This window comes from Schistocerca serialis, chromosome 7 (genome assembly GCF_023864345.2).
Source record: "Schistocerca serialis cubense isolate TAMUIC-IGC-003099 chromosome 7, iqSchSeri2.2, whole genome shotgun sequence".
Classification (NCBI taxonomy): Eukaryota; Metazoa; Arthropoda; class Insecta; order Orthoptera; family Acrididae; genus Schistocerca; species Schistocerca serialis.
In genome coordinates, this window is record NC_064644.1 from 563702700 (window position 1) to 563721120 (window position 18421).

The 18421-nt window shown below is 39.3% G+C and overlaps 2 protein-coding genes across 6 annotated transcripts in view; one reads left to right on the top strand and one right to left on the bottom strand.

Annotated features, from left to right (window-relative positions):
* LOC126412775 (protein broad-minded-like) overlaps positions 1-6518 on the bottom strand; it is a 273178-nt gene extending 266660 nt beyond the window's left edge. For all 3 annotated transcript variants that reach the window (XM_050082544.1, XM_050082542.1, XM_050082543.1), the window contains exon 1: positions 4539-6518. In XM_050082544.1, coding sequence (XP_049938501.1) covers positions 4539-6283 — 1745 coding nt within the window. In that variant the 5' untranslated portion in view covers positions 6284-6518. The remainder of the gene's footprint in view (positions 1-4538) is intronic.
* Positions 6519-6578: 60 nt separating this feature from the next.
* The window catches only part of LOC126412774 (UHRF1-binding protein 1), a 443324-nt gene continuing 431481 nt past the window's right edge, over positions 6579-18421 (top strand). Inside the window, exons 1-2 of one of the 3 annotated variants that reach the window (XM_050082540.1) lie at positions 6579-7166; positions 7250-7451. In XM_050082540.1, the coding sequence (XP_049938497.1) occupies positions 7123-7166; positions 7250-7451 (246 nt within the window). In that variant the 5' untranslated portion in view covers positions 6579-7122. The remainder of the gene's footprint in view (positions 7167-7249; positions 7452-18421) is intronic. The other 2 variants (XM_050082538.1, XM_050082539.1) reach the window with 2 other exon arrangements.

The window sequence follows — 18421 nt, forward strand, 5'->3', positions numbered from 1 at the left end:
AGAGTGCTCCTAGAATAACTTCACACGAGTCTTTGCTTCTGCCCCCTGTGATAACGTGTAATTTTCGCAGTCAATGGACACCAGATTAGTCTCCACCTATAACTAATGAATAATTTGGATATTTATTTCCTATGTACTCAAGACCTTCCCTGAAACATTCTGTAATGTATGTTGCAGATGCTGGTGGTCTATAAAAACATCCTAATACAATGGTCACTCCTTGTCTAATTGACAGCTTTATCCAGACTATTTCACAGTCTGACCCAGTATCGATCTCAACTGTGTTTAAACAGCTTTTAACTGCAATGAACACACGGCCTCCCACAGTATCAGTCCTAAGGTTAAGCTCACTACTTGTAACATCATATCCATGGTTGACCGCAGTCCTCTGATCTGGAGCAGAGCGCAAGTTCTAAACCGGAGGCTCAGACCATTCTGTGATGATATTGGATGCGAATTTCTGGACCTTTGCTATAGGGTGGAAAACTGCAGGGTTCCCCTTAATAGGTCAGGCTACTAGGGTACTGGAATAAGTGTGTGAAGTGCAAATAGGGGTTGTTTAGGTTAAAGGAAACCCCTTGGGATCAGAGGTGAATTGCCTTGCAAAATCAAAGATACGTCAGCCACAATGTTCTCAGAGAACACTCATCCTCACATATTGTACATAGAAGAGATTAATAAGATATTAGTAAAGTGCTGGAGAATCCCAGGAGAGGTCTCAGAATGATCACTTATTGAAAATTATAATGCACAGGTAGTGTTAGGAACAGAAAGTTGGTTGAAACTGGAAGTGGATAGCAACAAAATCCTAATTTCAGATTGGAATATTTATCACAAGGATAGGTTAGTCATCAACGAAGGCAGCATATTTACTGAAGTAAAGAATTTGACAACACCTGAATTAATGTGGGTGAAATTATGCAGTAAAGGTGGGTCAAAAATGGTAATTAGAAGCTTTTGTAGACCACATGCATCAGGAGCTGTGCTGGTAGAACATTTCAGAGAGAATTTTGGTATCCCAATCATGCCATTGTAAGATGGGGTAATTCCACCTTGTCAGGTATAGATTGGGAGAGTCAAGATATCAAAACTAGTGCTAGAGACAGGGATTGGTGTGACAGTATTCTGAATGTCTTGACCGAAAATTACTTTGAGCAGATAATTGGAGAACCAACTTGAAAAAGGAACGCCTTAGACCTCCTAGCTACAAACAAAACTTATCAAATCATTTTATGTGGAGGAAGGTTTCAGTGAACACACTGATGTGAGAGGTATACAAGGATTGTTAAGAAAGATAGGAAATTATTTTTGTTTAGCAAGAGTGACAAGATACAAACCACAGGGTATCTAAGTTGTTGGCATCATATACTCAGTGATGAAGTTGAAGACATGGAGCACAAATAGAAAAAATTCAAAAGCATTGTTAAATATGTCTTAGACAAGTATGTGGCAAGCAAGGTCTTGAGTGATGGAAGAGACCCACCATGGATCACTTTCAATGTTAGAAAACTGTTACATAAACAAAGGGAGCATCCGAGATTCAATGGAAGGCAAATGTTAGCAAACAAATAAAAGCTGTGCAAAGCAAAAACAAGTATAATGGGGTCGACTGAAGCATCCGATCCCACCCGTCGGTTTTGACCCGTGACGTAAGGCTGTTGTGGTGTGTGATGTCACAACGGCGCGGAATTTAGTTTGTGATAGTGTCGTGTTTGTAGATGTCATTTTGATGAGATTGGTGGTGCTCTCTGGTGGTGTGTTAGGTGACATTTTTGGTTTAGTTTGCATGTGTGGCGTGTTTATAGGTGGCGTATTGTTACACTCAGTGGTTCTCTCTGGTGGTGTGTTTATGGGTAGCGTGTTACGTGGCGTATGGGGTTCATTTGCGTTATAGCATTGCACATGTGTGGTTTTGGTGCTGTGCTTTCAGCGAAATATTTTTGAGTGAGTTAACGATTTTAGTTTTGTTATTTCGACGTTATTGTAGCTTTTTTTTCTGTTCGTCGTGTATGAATTTTGGTAAATTGCTTTTTTATGTCTTTGGTAGGTATGGATATGACTGACAATGTCAACAGTTTTCGGTTGTTGGCAATGATGGGGGACAGATCGTTGTCTCTAGTAAAATTTCTTCAAATATTCGGATTTTTGGATGAAGTTGTGAAGTGTTTAGTATGTCGTGAAGAAATGAGGCTTACTAAAGTTCCTGCATCTCGGACCAGGGACGGCTGTAGGTGGAGCTGTCATAAGGATAACAGGTCAACGGAAGTGTTCGATTCCAATGTGTGCTTGTGGCTGTGGGTGTTCCAGTATTGGGAGTTGCTGTTGAGCTATATAGGTCAAGGGAAGTGTTATTTGTGGGATCGGGAGCTGATGTTGATCTATATAGGGCAAGGGATGCGTTCGATTCCAGAGGATATTGTGTTTAATGGAATTTGGGGAGTTTTGTGTTGTCTGTTTTTTCGTTGTTTTGTGTGGTTTGGTATGGTGGTGTACGTCTAAATTTGTTTATATTTACTTTGTCCCCAGCCAAAAACCCCCAATTTTCCACACTTGCCCTGTTAATTTCTTTAGGTTTTTTGCGGTATGTGTGTGTATTGGTTTTTCAATGTATTTTCGGGTTTGTGGTCATGTTTACGTAATGACGTCATAGACACCATATTGGAGTCATAGTGTACGGTCGTTTCCACCATATTTGTTATGTCATGGGTCAAAGCAGACGAGTGGAATTGGACGCTTCTGTATTTCCGTATAATGAGATCAAAATGTTGTCAACTGATCTGAGTGAAAACCCCAAGAGGTCTTGGTCTTATGTAAAATGAGTATGCGGTTGGAAATCATCTATTCAGACACTCAGTGACCATAAAGGCACCAAAATGAAGGTAACAAGGAGGTGGTCAAAATATTAAATTCAGTCTTCTGAAATTGTTTCACTGCAGAAAATCATAATATGGTTCCTTCTTTAAATTATCATATGAAAAATTGAAATGGCAGATATTGGGATAACTGATCGCAAAACAGAAAAGCAATTACAATTACTTAGTAGAGAATGGCATCAGGACCTGTAAGATTCTGCAAAGAATATGCAAAAGAAATTGCTCCCCTTTTCGCTGCAGTTCATCACAGGTTGCTGGAGCAAAACGGAACCTAGCAACTAGAAACAAGTGACACTGCCCCATACTGCTGTCTAGTGAAAAAAAGAAAAAATGACCTTACTGAGAAATTGAAGCTGATTTGCAACTGGATTCAGGACTTCCTTGCAAATGGAACTCAAAATGATATTTTTAATGGAACAAATTCTACAGATGTAAAGGTAATTTTTGGAGTACCACAAGGAAATGTGATGGGACTGTTACTGTTTACAATATATATAAATGATCAAGTACAAAGCATTCCAAGTTCTTTAAGACTTTTCACAAGTGATGTGGTCTATAAGAAAGCAGGAATGCCGGAATGGTGCAATCCCTGGCATTTGATATAGACATAAATAAATGTAACATACTGTGCATAAACAGGAAATGAAATCCACTACTGTACAACTATACCACTGATGACGAATTTCTGGAAACAAAAACTGCTGCAAAATATCTAAGAGGAAGCATGCAGAGCGACCTTATGTGGATTGATCGCATAGGCCTCACATAAATAGAAGGAAAAGCAGACACCAGATTGAGACTCGCAATAAGAATGTCGAGAAAATTTTACTCATCCACTAAGTATGTGGCTTACAAGGCGCTTGTTCAACCAATTCTTGAGTATCATTTATCAATTTGGAACCCTCACCAGGGGAGGACTGATACAAGAGAGAAAGATGATCTATCGAAGAATGACGAGTTTCATCACACGGTCGTTTAGCTGGCACAAGAGTGTTAAAGAGATGTTCAACAAACTTCTGTGGCATACGTCACAAGAGAGGCATTGTGTATCATGAAGAGATTGATTACTTAAATTTCGAGTGACTACTTTCGTGTAAGAGTTGGACAACATATTACTTCCTCCCACACACACCAAGTGAAATGATCATAATGAAGGAAGGGGGGGGGGGGGGGGGAGAATTTCAAGAAATTAGAGCTAATATAGAGTCTTACTGACAATTATTCTTACCATGCACCATTCACGAGTGGAACAGGAAGGGGAATCAGTTAGTGGTACCTGAAGTACCCTCTGCCACACACCATTAGGCAATGTGCGGAATATTGATGTACATGTAGATATAGATATAGCGTAAACCTATACTGAAAACAGAATTATTCCTTACTGTTTAATTTTCAAATCATCATTCCACATTTGTTTCATATCACATTTTAGGCATTTGTGGATGACAAAATATTTCTGAGAGTCGAAGCTGCAGAGGCACATTATTGTTCCAAGAGGGCAACTTTAACAAAATACAACAGCATACATTAAAACTGTGCATACAAAACATTTCTGTGAATTATCTACTTGCACCAAAAGAGGAAGAACAACAACAATAAAATGTGCTCTTATATGTGTGGGAACCAATAAGTGAGATACAAAGAAGTTGCCTGCCTTCAACTTACCCAATCTCTTTGCCAAACTGTGTTTGTTCCCCCTCATTAATACCAGTCTGAGACAACTTGTAATAAGCAATAACAGTTGTTAAAAAATTACTGGTGAACGAAGGTATCGTACAACCAAATGAGACGGGCATTAATGCTACACACGTTTCCAGGAGCATGCTTAACAATCCTGCGGTTTCTTTTTCATGTCTTTCAAGTCTTGAAACTACATAATTCATTATCAAGTTTTGAAATGGTTCATCATTTGGAGCCTCCACTGCACATTTTGAAACTGCCTCAAGTGTACCAACCGATTTTCGACGCTCTTCTGTACTGTGTAGTAAATAGTGCAGGGAACGCTCATCTGCAGTGATGGAATGTAAGATTCTTATAGTGTTCTCTGGTAACATAGTGGTCTCACAATTTAATGTTTTAAGTGGTTCCAGTAAACACCTTACTGTTGACTCATTTATGTACTTGTCACCTCTGTTGTGAAATATTTTTATCACAGTTTCTGTAATTACTTTCTTCAGTGGAATACTACACGAGTGTGCATTTAAAGATGTTATAAGGGCAATTAGGATATGCTGCAATGGCACTACTCCAGTCTGCTCACTGAAATAATCAAGAATAAAACTGTCTCCTCTTTTATAGCATGCCATAATACCTAAAATACTGACAGAATGAATAAATATTCCTTCCTTAATCGCAGAAGAGGTGAGCTTATTGTTAAAATCAGTACTGTGACATGAATACGTTGGGTGCTTTAAATACTGAAGTATTGAACCTGATACAAATTTTAAAAATGCAGACACTTTTGACTGAAAACTGAAGAAAATATTTCTTCCAAGAGTGCCATGCAGCCAATGGAAACACCAAATAGCTCTTGGGTCAAGAGCAGCAATTACATGAAATGGATAAATTAATGCATCCCCTGTTGTAGTGTGTATATGCATGGTGATCAAAATCATAAATGCATTAATTATTTCTTCTATCCAATTGTTTTTGAAGCGTGCCCAACTCTTGGGCATTTCGTTCGACATTGCAAGTATAAAATGTACCAGTTTTATCAATTTGTTATGCACAGGATTTGAAAAATTCAATCCTTGTACAAAAGATGGGGTGGTGCCGATTGCAGCATCTATATAGTACAACCGTAAGCTTTCTACAAGATTTATATAACATTCCTTCACAAACGCCAATGACGGGGACGACATTATTCTGGCATGCACTTTTAAGCTTAATGTGAATTCTTCTTGGCTCTTCTGGCTAAGGCTGTGCTGTAAATTGCTTTGAAGAGTGGGCCAGCTTTCAAATGATATACTGTCCGGTAAATTAACAGATAACAACTCTCGTAACGCATGAATACGTACAAAAAAAGATTTGTGTGGCGAAGTTTTGCGGCATAAACTTTCAAAATATTTTGACGGCACAAGTTTAGTATTATCCCTATACTGCAGCAATTTGTGAGTGTTGAGCAAATTTCCACCTGTTACAGACAAATGAATCCAATCAAAGTCAGAATATTCTGCACGCTGTTTAATTGCATCAGCAATGTCTTCAATGAATAACTTCACTTCTGCGGAATCTTTTACAGCTTTATATATATTGTGGGAAACTATTTTCCATGTCTGCTTTTTTATTTCACCACTGTATCTAATCTTCCTGCGCACCGTTTCATTAAATTTTTCCTTGGTTATCATCTTAATCCACTTTACAATTTCGTCATTGGTAGCATCTTGATGAGGTAAAAAATTCATTTTCATGTTACATGGCAAGATGATTATTCCCCTAACAGCTGTTCATTCACTTTCTTCGTGGAGACCTTCAGCTAAGCTTCAATTCACACTTCACTGATGTTCAGTGCTGCATTAGCACCTGCCTTTTTGATCTTAACCCTATCCCAACTCCACTACACAGCACAATATTAACGGTGATATCCTATCATAGCTTCAAGCTTCCGAGACCCGAGTAATGACAAGAGTACACGACTCATTCAGAGTAAGTGTTGGGAGAAGCCGCTGTCAAAGATACTATTTAGCAACTCAGATTCAATGACATTTCTAACGCCTTTCAACTTCTTGCAAAGCAAACTGTAGACAGTAGTATTGCATGCTGATGTGTCGCTTTAATTAGATGAAAAGGAAATTTTTAAACTGCGAATAAAACATATTGTGAATACGAAGAGAGTAGTGGGAACTTGTGGCAAACACGATACAAAGCTGTTGTTCTAGAGGCTGTTTTTGAATATTTATCTCACGGCGTGAATTATATTTTAGATATGTTTGAGAGTACGCGACTGGGGATTAAAGCGGATTATATTTGCCGTGCAGGCCGACAGGCTGTTTGTCACGGTAGTGAAGTCGACAGCGTAATGTACGTTGGGTGAGTCAAACGTGAAAGTCCAGGAACAAAAACGAGCGAAGTCCATATGATCGTCACGATGTACCGGTTTTGGCATAAATACAGAGATTAACAGACGACAAAAGCAGCAACAATAGTGCCAAATCATTATTTACTCTTTATTAAAGTATGAGAAGCAGAACGACAATTAACTTTAATTACACATACAGAACCTGGAAGAGGACGCTGCTTATGTTATGAAATGGTTTCAATTATAAAGAATCAGCTTTTGAAGCATTTGTCGAGGTAATATAGCGTCAGTATGTTGTTGTGCACTTTACATGTGTTTCTTGCGGATAGTTGGATCACAAAATATTTCATTTTCCCAGATTCACCAAAAATTTGTCAGCTGATAAGATCAATTTGAGCACATTTAAAGGTGAAGGTGAACTGTCAAACCTCCAACTGGATGAGGCTGTGCTCACTGATTTGCTGGAGCTGCCATCATGGCTTCAGCTTACAAGTGCAACCTGCAACAAAGTTGCCTTCCGGATTCAGTGGACGAAATTAAAAAGTGTTCCTATTTGTCTTGTAAGTTAAAAGTTAACATATCAGGCTGTCACATCTGTTTTTTTATGCCTCTAAAGTAAATTGATATAACTAATGAACATTACACACAGAATTGTACCCATTTATTTGTTTCTTTGTTCTTGTTACAACCATGCCCCCTCCCACTGAAAGAAACACTTTTGCTAGAAGCAGTAACATCATATGTATGTTTCCAAGCAGATATGTTTTGGTGATGCTACTGTCAGACTCAGAAATGATGATAATTTAATAGCAGCATCCATATAGTGTTAAGATTGCAAAATATTGTCCACTCAAAGCTAGCCTAAATATACTTTGGTGACAGACACAGTGAAAAGGACAGTCACTCAGTGCCATCTGTAAATGGTGAATAGCAATCTGTCAATTTCATATTGTTATAGTTCGGCACAGTAGCAGGAAAGATGTCTCTGCTGTAAATTAAGATGCAGCAATCAACTGTATTTAACTTTAAGAATCAGTACTTGAGTAAATAGACTGTTAATATTTTTGTCCAATTGTTCTCATCTTCTCAAGTATGAATAAAATTTGCAAGTAGGAGAACTTTTTCCCAAATTATTAATTTCCATCAAAGTTGATGTGAGTACCTCTCATTAAGCCACTAGTCATCAGTTTTTAAATAAATAAAATTAGTTATAATGACTTTCTTAACCTGCAAGGATTTATTACTGGAAGATATATTATGAATAGTTGCTCCTTATGTAACGGGCATGATTTTTCAGTTAATTGAGTGTTAAATTATGAAAATGTATGACATATTGTCATGAGAGATCCCACAACTGTTTAAATTTTTTAAAGTGTTTGAACAACAGTCCCAGCTGTCAAAGTTACACTTAATAACTATTATAGAAAGAAACAAAACATTAATGAATAACTATTTCTATAGAAAACAGGTTGAAAAATGTTTAAAATGTAATATTGTACCCGAATATGCAGATAACATAGAGTGACAGTATTTAAAATTATACCTGATTAGTGATGAGTTGTGGAAAAAAAAAAGCGTAGCAAAAACTTCTAAATGAAGGGAACAGCTCAATAGTACACATGATAACATTCAGTGGCATCTATCAGTTTACTAAACAATAGCAGCCTACAATATGCAACCAGATAACTGTTGATAGGTGTGTACTGTACCACATCTTATATGACCTCCTATGACAGATTGATACTAATATATAAATGGTCGGGTTCAATGCATTGTAAATGAAGAACAAAATAAGCCGTGCTCTAACTTACTAGACACATAGTAATGGTAAGTGTTTTATAGTGATCTTCCTTTGCATAACATGCTCAAAAAACATTTCACAGATTTCCTACTGTGAAATACAGCGGTTTTGAATTGACTTTTAATTTGCTGTTCATAATGAAAAATGCTGTATATTGTGCAAATGTTGACCTTAGGCTATGCTACAAATCAATCGGTTACCCTATCACAATTTTTATTTTGCAATTCACATTTGTTGACTTAACAAAATCACAAAGTGTGTGTCACTTTTCGACCAAACCCAGACTTCGGTTTGTGCTACAGATCAGTTGGTCTCTACAACCAAGATTTCATAGGGTAGACACTAAAACATTCAGAAACCATAGTCATTGCTGTAAGATATTCATTTCTCGAGTTTTCTTTTTTCGTGTGAATCACTGAGCCATTGTAGGCAACTGCTTGTTAATGCTTCAATATTTGATTCCTACAGAAATTTATCACCAATTTCCAGTTTTACACCTACATACAAACTCTGTAAGCCACCATATAGTGCGTCAGAGAGTATATCTTGTTCCACTCTTATTTATTTGCTTTCCTGTTTCACTCACAAAGAGAGTGAAGGAAAAACGACTGTCTCTATTCCTGTATATGAGCCCAAATTTCTCTTATCTTCGTTGTCTTTACATAAAATGTACTGTGGTGGCAGTAGAATTGCTCAGCTTCAAATTTCAGTTTTCTAAATTTTCTCAAGAATGTTGTGTGAAGAGAATGTCGTCTTCCCTTCATGAAGCGTCACTACAATTGTGTATTGATAGAATATATGGTAACAAATGTAGCAGAGTACTTCTTTCTAAGCATTTTATCAGGGTTACTTTTACAACATATTGCTGTCATTTCTCTCTTGAACAGTGCCCCAATACTTTCTACAATATTTGATAATTGATTGTTAAATGTATTTGCTACCAGTGACTCATTGGTTATAGCTCTTCCATCTCCTCCATTCAGTTGAGTAGCTATGTTATCCTTTTCTGTGGCTGGTTGTCTTGCCTCTCATGTCACCACATTCCATATAGCCTTAAGTTTGTTGTCAGAATTACTGATTTCTGACTTTTTAATAACCTGTATTAGTAATTTTGAGGATGTCTTCTTGTTCTTGGCAACAGATATATTCCCCTTCCACAAGATACTTTAATCCCTCTAGTGATCCATGGATTTTACAAACCGACAAAAAGCTTTTTCATCCAGAAACTCTAATATTCCCTTAATATGTTACTAGGTATGTAAAAGGATGAGTGGAAAGCTGATTATCAGTTGGATGTTGTGAGTATGACATTCAATAAAAATAGCCATTTGTTTGTTACAAACTGTGTTTTGGAAGTTTACATTTTCACACTATTGGTACCTTCAATGTATACCTTGCACTAATATGTCACAATTGCTGTATATCTGTTTCCATTCCCAAAAAATTTGGCAAAGGCTATTCTTCAAAATAACCTGTAAAGCACTCACAGGTGGTGTTTCATTATCAAAATTATGTCTGTTAATATTCTTTACGGTGGTGCGGTAGAGAAAAAAATTGCAGAATGCTAAGTTTGGACTGTTTCATTCACATTGTCATCGTCAACAGTTTGTTCCCAATAGTGGCCCACATCAACATGATTCTGCCTTTGTTCTGAAGTAAGCAGTCATGTTACATGGTGTGCATACTATAGACTTCTACAAATGTTCCTTTAAAGGAATATAAATCCTTTCAGTTGATATGCCCAGAATGTGTGCAAGTTATCTGATAGACATGGATCACTGCATGTAATGGTAGCCACTGTATTGATTGTTGTCTCTGTCAAGGCCATAACAGGCACACAGAATGTACCCTCGTTGCAATTTGCAACTTTCTGGCAACAAAAACAGGATCAACATGGAATGGATGACTCACCAAAGCCTTTCTTCAGTTCATCATAGGGCACAGAAGCATTTTTGTTCAGGTGAATACAACATTTTATTGTGTAGTTCTGCTCACAAAATTGAGACATTTTGAAGTCTTAAAGGTGCCAAGAATGCACAGCCACTTCCATTATCTGTTGTATTGTAATAATTGTGTGGTTTGGGTTTCGAGACAGGTCGTAGAAGGTGCTGGTGCCCTACCGCAAATAGCATTTCTGGGGCACCCTGCTCTCCCCATTTCAACCCCTGCCCCCCCTCCTGTTCTTTCCTCTTCATACTGCCCTGATGTCCCTTCTTCCTCTTTGTTTGCATGTTGAGTGGACTGTGCTGTTTTTGTTGTTCTTGCCTTGCTTCCTGCCATTGTAGATTGTAGGACCAGTAACATCACTACAACACTGTTTGGTTCCCTCCCCCACATCAACCAACCAATGAATCCATTACTCTTTACCAGTCATTGAATACGGTTCAGGGTGTCATTTTTCATAAGGAGCTCATCCTTCAAACTGATGAGGCAGGGCAATCTGGAACAGCTTTTTGTTTGTCATTTTCAGAAAGACAACTAAAGTAGTCTGATAAAAAAAATGCAAGAAACAGTTAGCATGATTATTTTGTACTAATTTTGCAGATTTCTTATTGACTGTTTCCTTCTACATTGTTAATTTAGCTTGTTATATTATTAACAAAATTACTTGACTTTTCATCTGCATTTTTATGCCATTCAGAATTCATATGCAGGTTTGCAGAATTGGAAAACCTTTATGGATGCATCATGATGACTGCCATGCATTATACGTGGTAGGAAAAACTACCTACAGCACAGTAAGTGCGCCTTTAGTTACTTTAAAATACACCAACCGTGGATATAGTGACAGCCAGTCAATTGAAATGTCCTCTTTATGCCATCCACATTATTCTTGAAATAATGATTTTTGTCAGATTGCCATAGATTCAATAAACTCTTGTACTTTCGGGAATCGTCAGTCTTGTTTTCCCCCCTCCCCCTCCCCCCCCCCCCCCCCCCCCCCTCAACGTAATTTCCAACATTGGAAATACTGATGAGGAGACTACTGCTATTCTCATCAAAGCACTTCAAACCAGCAGGTTCTCTTAACTCTATATTTTCTCCATCAGTACAATTAATGTTATGTTTTATTAGAACTATTTGAGGTTGACCAACCCTTTCTTTGTGATATTTCATCACAGGTAATATATTTTTTTTTTAATCCCTCACTTTCATTTTCAGTTTTCATTGGTTTATGAAATACAAAAAACTTTAGGAAATTGGTCATTTTGCCACTCTATTCACTATGCTTTTACTCATCAGGCTACATACAAACTTTTAAATGAACCACATTCAGGCACTGCTGCTCTTTTAAACGGGTCAACAGAAACCTCCGATCTTACTCGTCGGCTTTGACCCGTGACGTAAGCGTGTTGTGGTGTGTGACGTCATTACGGTGCGGAGTTTGGTTTGTGATTGTGGCGTGTTTGTAGATGTCGTGGGGGTGTTTGTCGTGCCCTCTGGTGGTGTGTTCATGGTTTACGTTTGTTTGGTTTGTTGGGGTCAGTTTACTGTTGCTCAGTGGTGAGTGCTGTGTTCGTGGTTTTGAAGTGGAATTTGTATTAGTGAGTTAACGGTTTTGTGTGATGGTTAATGTAATGGTAATTGCTGTACGTCGGGTGAGTTTGTTATTGAGTGTATTCGGTTGTGGTTTTTTGTTCAGGAATGGATATGAAAGACCGCATGAATAGTGTTCGGTTGAGGGCGATGATGGGCGAGACACCGTTAGACCTGATCAAGTTTCTACAGCTATTCGGATTAATTGCCGAAGTTGTAAAGTGCTCTCTTTGCCGTGAGGCGATGAAATTGGTTAAAGTTCCGGCCTCTCGGACCAGGGACGGGTACATGTGGTGCTGCAGGAAAGATGGCGTATGGCGTTCCATAAGGCGCGGTACCTGGTTCGAGAAGTCTAGATTGGGCATGCGTGAGATTGTGGTTGTTACATATTATTTTTGTTATAGATCCCCACAGAGTTTTTGCGCGTTTGAGACTGGTGTGAGTGAGAGGACTGTTTTAGACTGGTATTCCTTTTGTCGTGAAGTGTGTTCGGAATTTATTAAGTACAGGGGTAAGTTGGGAGGGCATGGGGTGGTTGTGGAAGTGGACGAGTCGCAGTTTGGGAAAAGGAAGTATGGGAGGGGGAAGTCTGTGGCTGGTCTTTGGGTGTGGGGGGCTGTTGTTCCGGGGGGTGGGGGTTCCAAATGTGTTTTTAGGGTTGTGGAGGGGAGGTCGAAGGCTGAATTAGTGGGGTTAATTGAGGAGTATGTAGAGCCGGGGTCCACAGTAGTTTCCGATGCTTTTTCTTCTTATAGGGGGTTGGGTGAGAGGGGATTTAATCATTTAGTAGTGAACCACAGTTTAGAGTTTAAGAATTATGATACAGGGGCTTGCACTAACACAATTGAGGGGATGTGGGGGGCGGTTAAGTCAGTTCTTGGGAGGGGGAAGAGGCGCTCTTCCAACCTTCAGTCTCATTTAGATGAGTACTGTTGGCGGAAGAGTGTCCCAGAGGGCTATTGCATTGTTCGGGTTTTTTTAAGGGCTGTGGGTAAAATGTATAGGCCGAAAGTGGTTAGTTAGGGTGGGCTGGGTAGGTGGGTGGGTGGCTGTGGTTCAGGGTGGGGTGGGTGGTTTATTTTGTTGTATAGTGTTTGTTAAGGTGGGGGGGAGGGGGAGTGTGTGTGTGTTTTCTTTTTGTTGTGGAGGATCTATTTTGTTGAAATTTTTGTTGAGTTGTAGTGTGTGATTGAGGTGTTTTTTATGTTGTATTTGGTTTATGTTTGTGGGTTTTTTATTTTGGGGTTGTGGGGGAGGGGGTTGACGTTTGGGTGGGTTGGGTTTTTATTTTAGTTCAGTATTTTTTCGTTGGTGTGTGTGTGTGTGTGTGTGTGTGCATTTGTGTGTGATTGTGGTGGCCAATCTAGGTTGTGGGACTGGAACTTTTTTGTGGTAAGTTCCATTTTTTTTGTTTTTTTTTTTGTTTTTGGTGTATGTGTTGTGTATTGGGTATAGGGAAGTGTTTCATTGAGATTTGTGGCTGTGAAGGTTGGTATTGGTATTTGTATTGGAAGATGTGTTTGAGATCATAGGTCATGGGTAGTGGTCGATATGGGATTGGTAACTGGTGTTGAGCTATATAGCTGGAGGGAAGTGTTAATCTCAATGTTTGGTGGAGTATGTCGATTTTTGTAATTGGAGATGGGATCGGGAGTTGCTGTTGAGCTATATAGGTCAAGGGAAGTGTTCGATCCCAATTTATGGGATCGGGAGCTGCTGTAGATGTATGTAGGTTCAGGGAAGTGTTTGTTTGTTATGGTTTGTGGTGGTTTTTGATTTTTGTATTGCGTGTTGGGATCGGGAGATTCTGTTGAGCTATATAGGTCAAGGGAAGTGTTCGATCACAATTTATGGGATCGGGAGCTGCTGTAGTTGTATGTAGGTTAAGGGAAGTGTTTGTTTGCTTTGGTTAGTGGTGTTTTTTGAGTTTTGTATTGGGGGATGGGATCGGGAGATTCTGTTGAGCTATATAGGTCAAGGGAAGTGTTCGATCCTAATTTATGGGATCGGGAGCTGTTGTAGATGTATGTAGGTTTAAGGGAAGTGTGTTTTGAGTTTTGTATTGGGGGATGGGATCGGGAGATTCTGTTGAGCTATATAGGTCAAGGGAAGTGTTCGATCCTAATTTATGGGATCGGGAGCTGTTGTAGATGTATGTAGGTTTAAGGGAAGTGTGTTTTGAGTTTTGTATTGGGGGATGGGATCGGGAGATTCTGTTCAGCTATATAGGTCAAGGGAAGTGTTCGATCCTAATTTATGGGATCGGGAGCTGTTGTAGATGTATGTAGGTTTAAGGGAAGTGTGTTTTGAGTTTTGTATCGGGGGATGTGATCGGGAGGTTCTGTTGAGCTATATAGGTCAAGGGAAGTGTTCGATCCTAATTTATGGGATCGGGAGTTACTGTAGATCTATGTAGGTCAAGGGAAGTGTCTGATTCTGGATAAGAATGTGTTTTTTGGTATTTGGTCAGTTTCGTGATGTTGATTTTTTTTCGTCGTTTTGCGTGGTTTTGTATGGCAGTCGGTGGCTACATTTGTGTATATTTAGTTTCTCCCCACCCTAAAACCCCCAATTTCCCATGCTTGTCCCATTAGAGTCATTAGGCTTTTTGTGAAACCTGTGTATTTCAGTGTTTATGATACGTATGCGATGTTTTTATATCCGCCATATTGGAATTGTCGTTTGTGGTTGTTTCCGCCATATTTGTGACGTCATGGGTCAAAGCCGACGGGTAAGATTGGACGCTTCTGTATTTCCCTTTTAAACTTATTGTTGACTGTGCAAGAACTGAGAGATAACTTCAGTAATTGCTGGCAACACACTCACCCCCTATCAGTCAGCTTAGGTTCGTGTAGTGCATTATACAGTTGTTTATGCTCAATTGTGGTGCTCATTTGTAGTAGTGATTATGCAGTTAATTAAATGATGGCTGTTGTACAGTAGTTATTCAGTGAGTGTCACACTATTGGATCATATAGGTTCATAGTAGTTCAAATAATGAGGACTTCCTACTTCTACCGCCAGTTACCAATCGGCAGTCACGTAGTACAAATGAACACACCCAGCAGATGAAGAGAAATACAACACAGTGTACTACTTTTAATAATCATCTGACAGTTATTGCTACATTTACTTTAATTTCGAAGACGATAGCTTTTGTAGTGTGTGTTTTGTTGTGTAACTATTTTACTACACCAATAGCCATTTGAAGTTTATGAAGATGTGCACATGTAGTGATGTGGGAACTGGGAGGGTGACCTTTTTGTTTTCTAGGTTGGTAACGTTTCTGAAATGGAACTCTCACCCTGGGTATCCTTAACGGGAGAAGTATGTACAAGATGAGTCAATTAAGGACTGAAAAGGTCCACTGTGATTTACCAACAAAATTCAAAATCTGCTGAGAAAACCGAGATTGCTGCAATCTTCATTCTTAAAAGAATGCAGATATGTCAACAGGAAAAAGTTAATAAAAATTCATGCATCTATAAAAAGATAAATTTGTGAATCATACAACTGCTTCTATGTCATTCATACCTTGTTAGCGAAAGGTTGTGGTGAGAACCAGAGAAAATTCACTAAGCTGATCAAAGACTTCTATCCAGTCTCTTGCTGACCAATCAGGTGTGGCAAAAGATGACAGGAAAAGGAAAGCTGAAGTTTTAAATTGTTGTTGCTGTAGTCTTCAGTCCGAAGACTTGTTTGATGTAGCTCTCCATGGTACTATATACTGTGAAACTGCTTAATCTCTGAATAACTACTGTAACCTACATCCTCCTGAGTTTGCTTAATGTCTTCATCTCTTGCTCTCCCTCTACGATTTTTACCACCCACAAATCCCTCCATTACTAAATTGGTTGTCCCTTGACATCTCAGAATGTGTCCTATCAACAGTCCCATCTTTTAGTCAAGTTTTGTCACAAATTTCTTGTCTCCCCATTTTTATTCAGTACCACCTCATTAATTACACAATCTACCTATCTAATCTTCGGAATTCTTCTATAGCATCACAGTTTAGGAGCCTCTATTCTCTTCTTGTCTAAACACAACTAATCTGCTACTTTAAGCATCTTGTTCCGTAACCCAATAGCTTCAGCATCACCTGATTTAATCCAACTACTTTCAGTTATCCTTATTTGACTTCCTCCTTTCAAGATGCTGTCCATTCCATTCAACTGCTCTTCCAAGTCCATTGCTGCGTCTGACAGAATTACAAAGTCACCAGCAAATCTCAAAGATTTTATTTTTTTCTCCTTGAGTTTTAATTCATACTTCAGATTTTTCTTTAGTTTTACTTACCACTTGTACAATGCACATATTGAATAACATCAGGGATAGCTTACGACAGTGTTTCATTGCCTTCTCAACCACTGTTTCCCTTTTATGCCACTCGACTCTTATAACCACCATGTACTGTCTGCCCTCAGGGGTTGAGCATTTGTTTGCTGAGTATGGGCTAGGTGACCCTGGGTTTCCTGAGCTGGGGACAGGTAAGTGCTGCCAGTCCCCTTTCACTGTAAGCTCTAGGCATGCTTCAGTGATCACCGTGTGGTGCGGCCATTGATCATTGTGTGTCACAGAGAATGGGAATCTTAGCTTGACCACCTGTATCATGAGGATGCTACTAACCTCCATTAAAAAAACCTTAATCTCAAGGTGTGCTGTGTGCTGATGAGATTTATGAGTATTGAGGTGGAGCAGTCATTAACGGGCAACCTGTGGGGAATCTGCTGCACCTCAGTGGTATAAGACTTACCTAGGCATGCAGGGTTTTTCTACGTGGACTTTTGTTTCCCTAGATGCTCATTTGACCGAGATGGATCCTTCGAAGTTTCCTCCTTCACTCCCAATGGAATGGGTAGGTACCAACACCCAATCTAATAAGAGGGCTTATGTAGCCAGTCCTCCAGACTCAAGTATATTAAAGAATTATAGTGTCTTTAGTAACAGAACACATCCTGATGGCCAGAGTGGTTTTTTATTGGTTAAAAGGAAAGAGGGAAGTTTTGGAAAAATTTTACATACAAAAGATTTTAGAGGGGATTACAGGTCCATTAAAATTTGTTAAGTGGTTACAAAATGGGTCACTGCTGATGGAAACATCAAGTTACCAACAAGTGACAAATCTGCAGAAGTCCAGAACTCTTGGGGAATATGCCATTGATACTGAGCTCCACACCATGTTAAACTACATTAAATGCGTTGTGACATGCAGAGATTTGATGGACATCCCCAGAGAAAACGTGAAAGTGGAATGGACCAAAGAAGGCATTGTAGATGTGTAGAATATTATGAAAAGGGTGAACGGTGATCTGATTAAATCTGACTCGTTCATCCTCACTTTTAATAGCACGAAACTCCCAGAACATATTAAGACAGGTTTTCTTTGCTTAACTGTGTGGCCCTATATCCCCAACCCAATGTGCTTTGGGCACACCAATCTTGGATTTAAGGGAGAAGCCACTTGTATCAATGGTCGTAAGGCTGCCCATGAAAGAGTTAGCTGTTCATATCCTCCACAGTGTGTGAAGTGCTCTGGGGCTCACCCAGTGTGGAGTAGAGACTGCTGTGTCTTCCTTGATGAATGGAAGATGCAGGAGATTAAAACCAAAAGACGGATCTCCTGTGGCGAGGCCAACATGATTTACAGGACCATGCAGGCTTGGACTTTTGCTAACTCCTTTGCTTCAGTTGTTAAACAGCCAGTACAGAAAATGGATGCTGCTACACAATTGGTAGTCGCTAATGTTGCGGAATTTACTGCTCCTCCAAAGGTTCAGTCCAGTCCACCATCCACTGCTGCCATTACCATTGCCGTGATTGTGGCTGGGAAGCCTATCCAGCGCAAAAAATCAAAGGCCAAGCTTCCATTGCCAACGGAATCAGGAAGTGAACAGTCCGACAATATTTATGTCATCTTATCTGACACCTCTCTTCGACTCTTCAGTAGAACTAATGGACCTTGATGTTGGGCTGGGGGAATCATCTCACCACAAGACTGACTGATCATCCATTATGGGCTTCCCACCCCAGTGGAAAGACAGGGTGAAAGTACAACCCTCATGATAGATGGCTTCCATTTTGCGATGGAACATTTATGGGTTCAGGACACATGTGGAAGAGCTGAAACTGCTACTGCATAAATGCCCCCTGTACCTGTATTTACAAGAAACACATTTTAAAGTCACTGATACA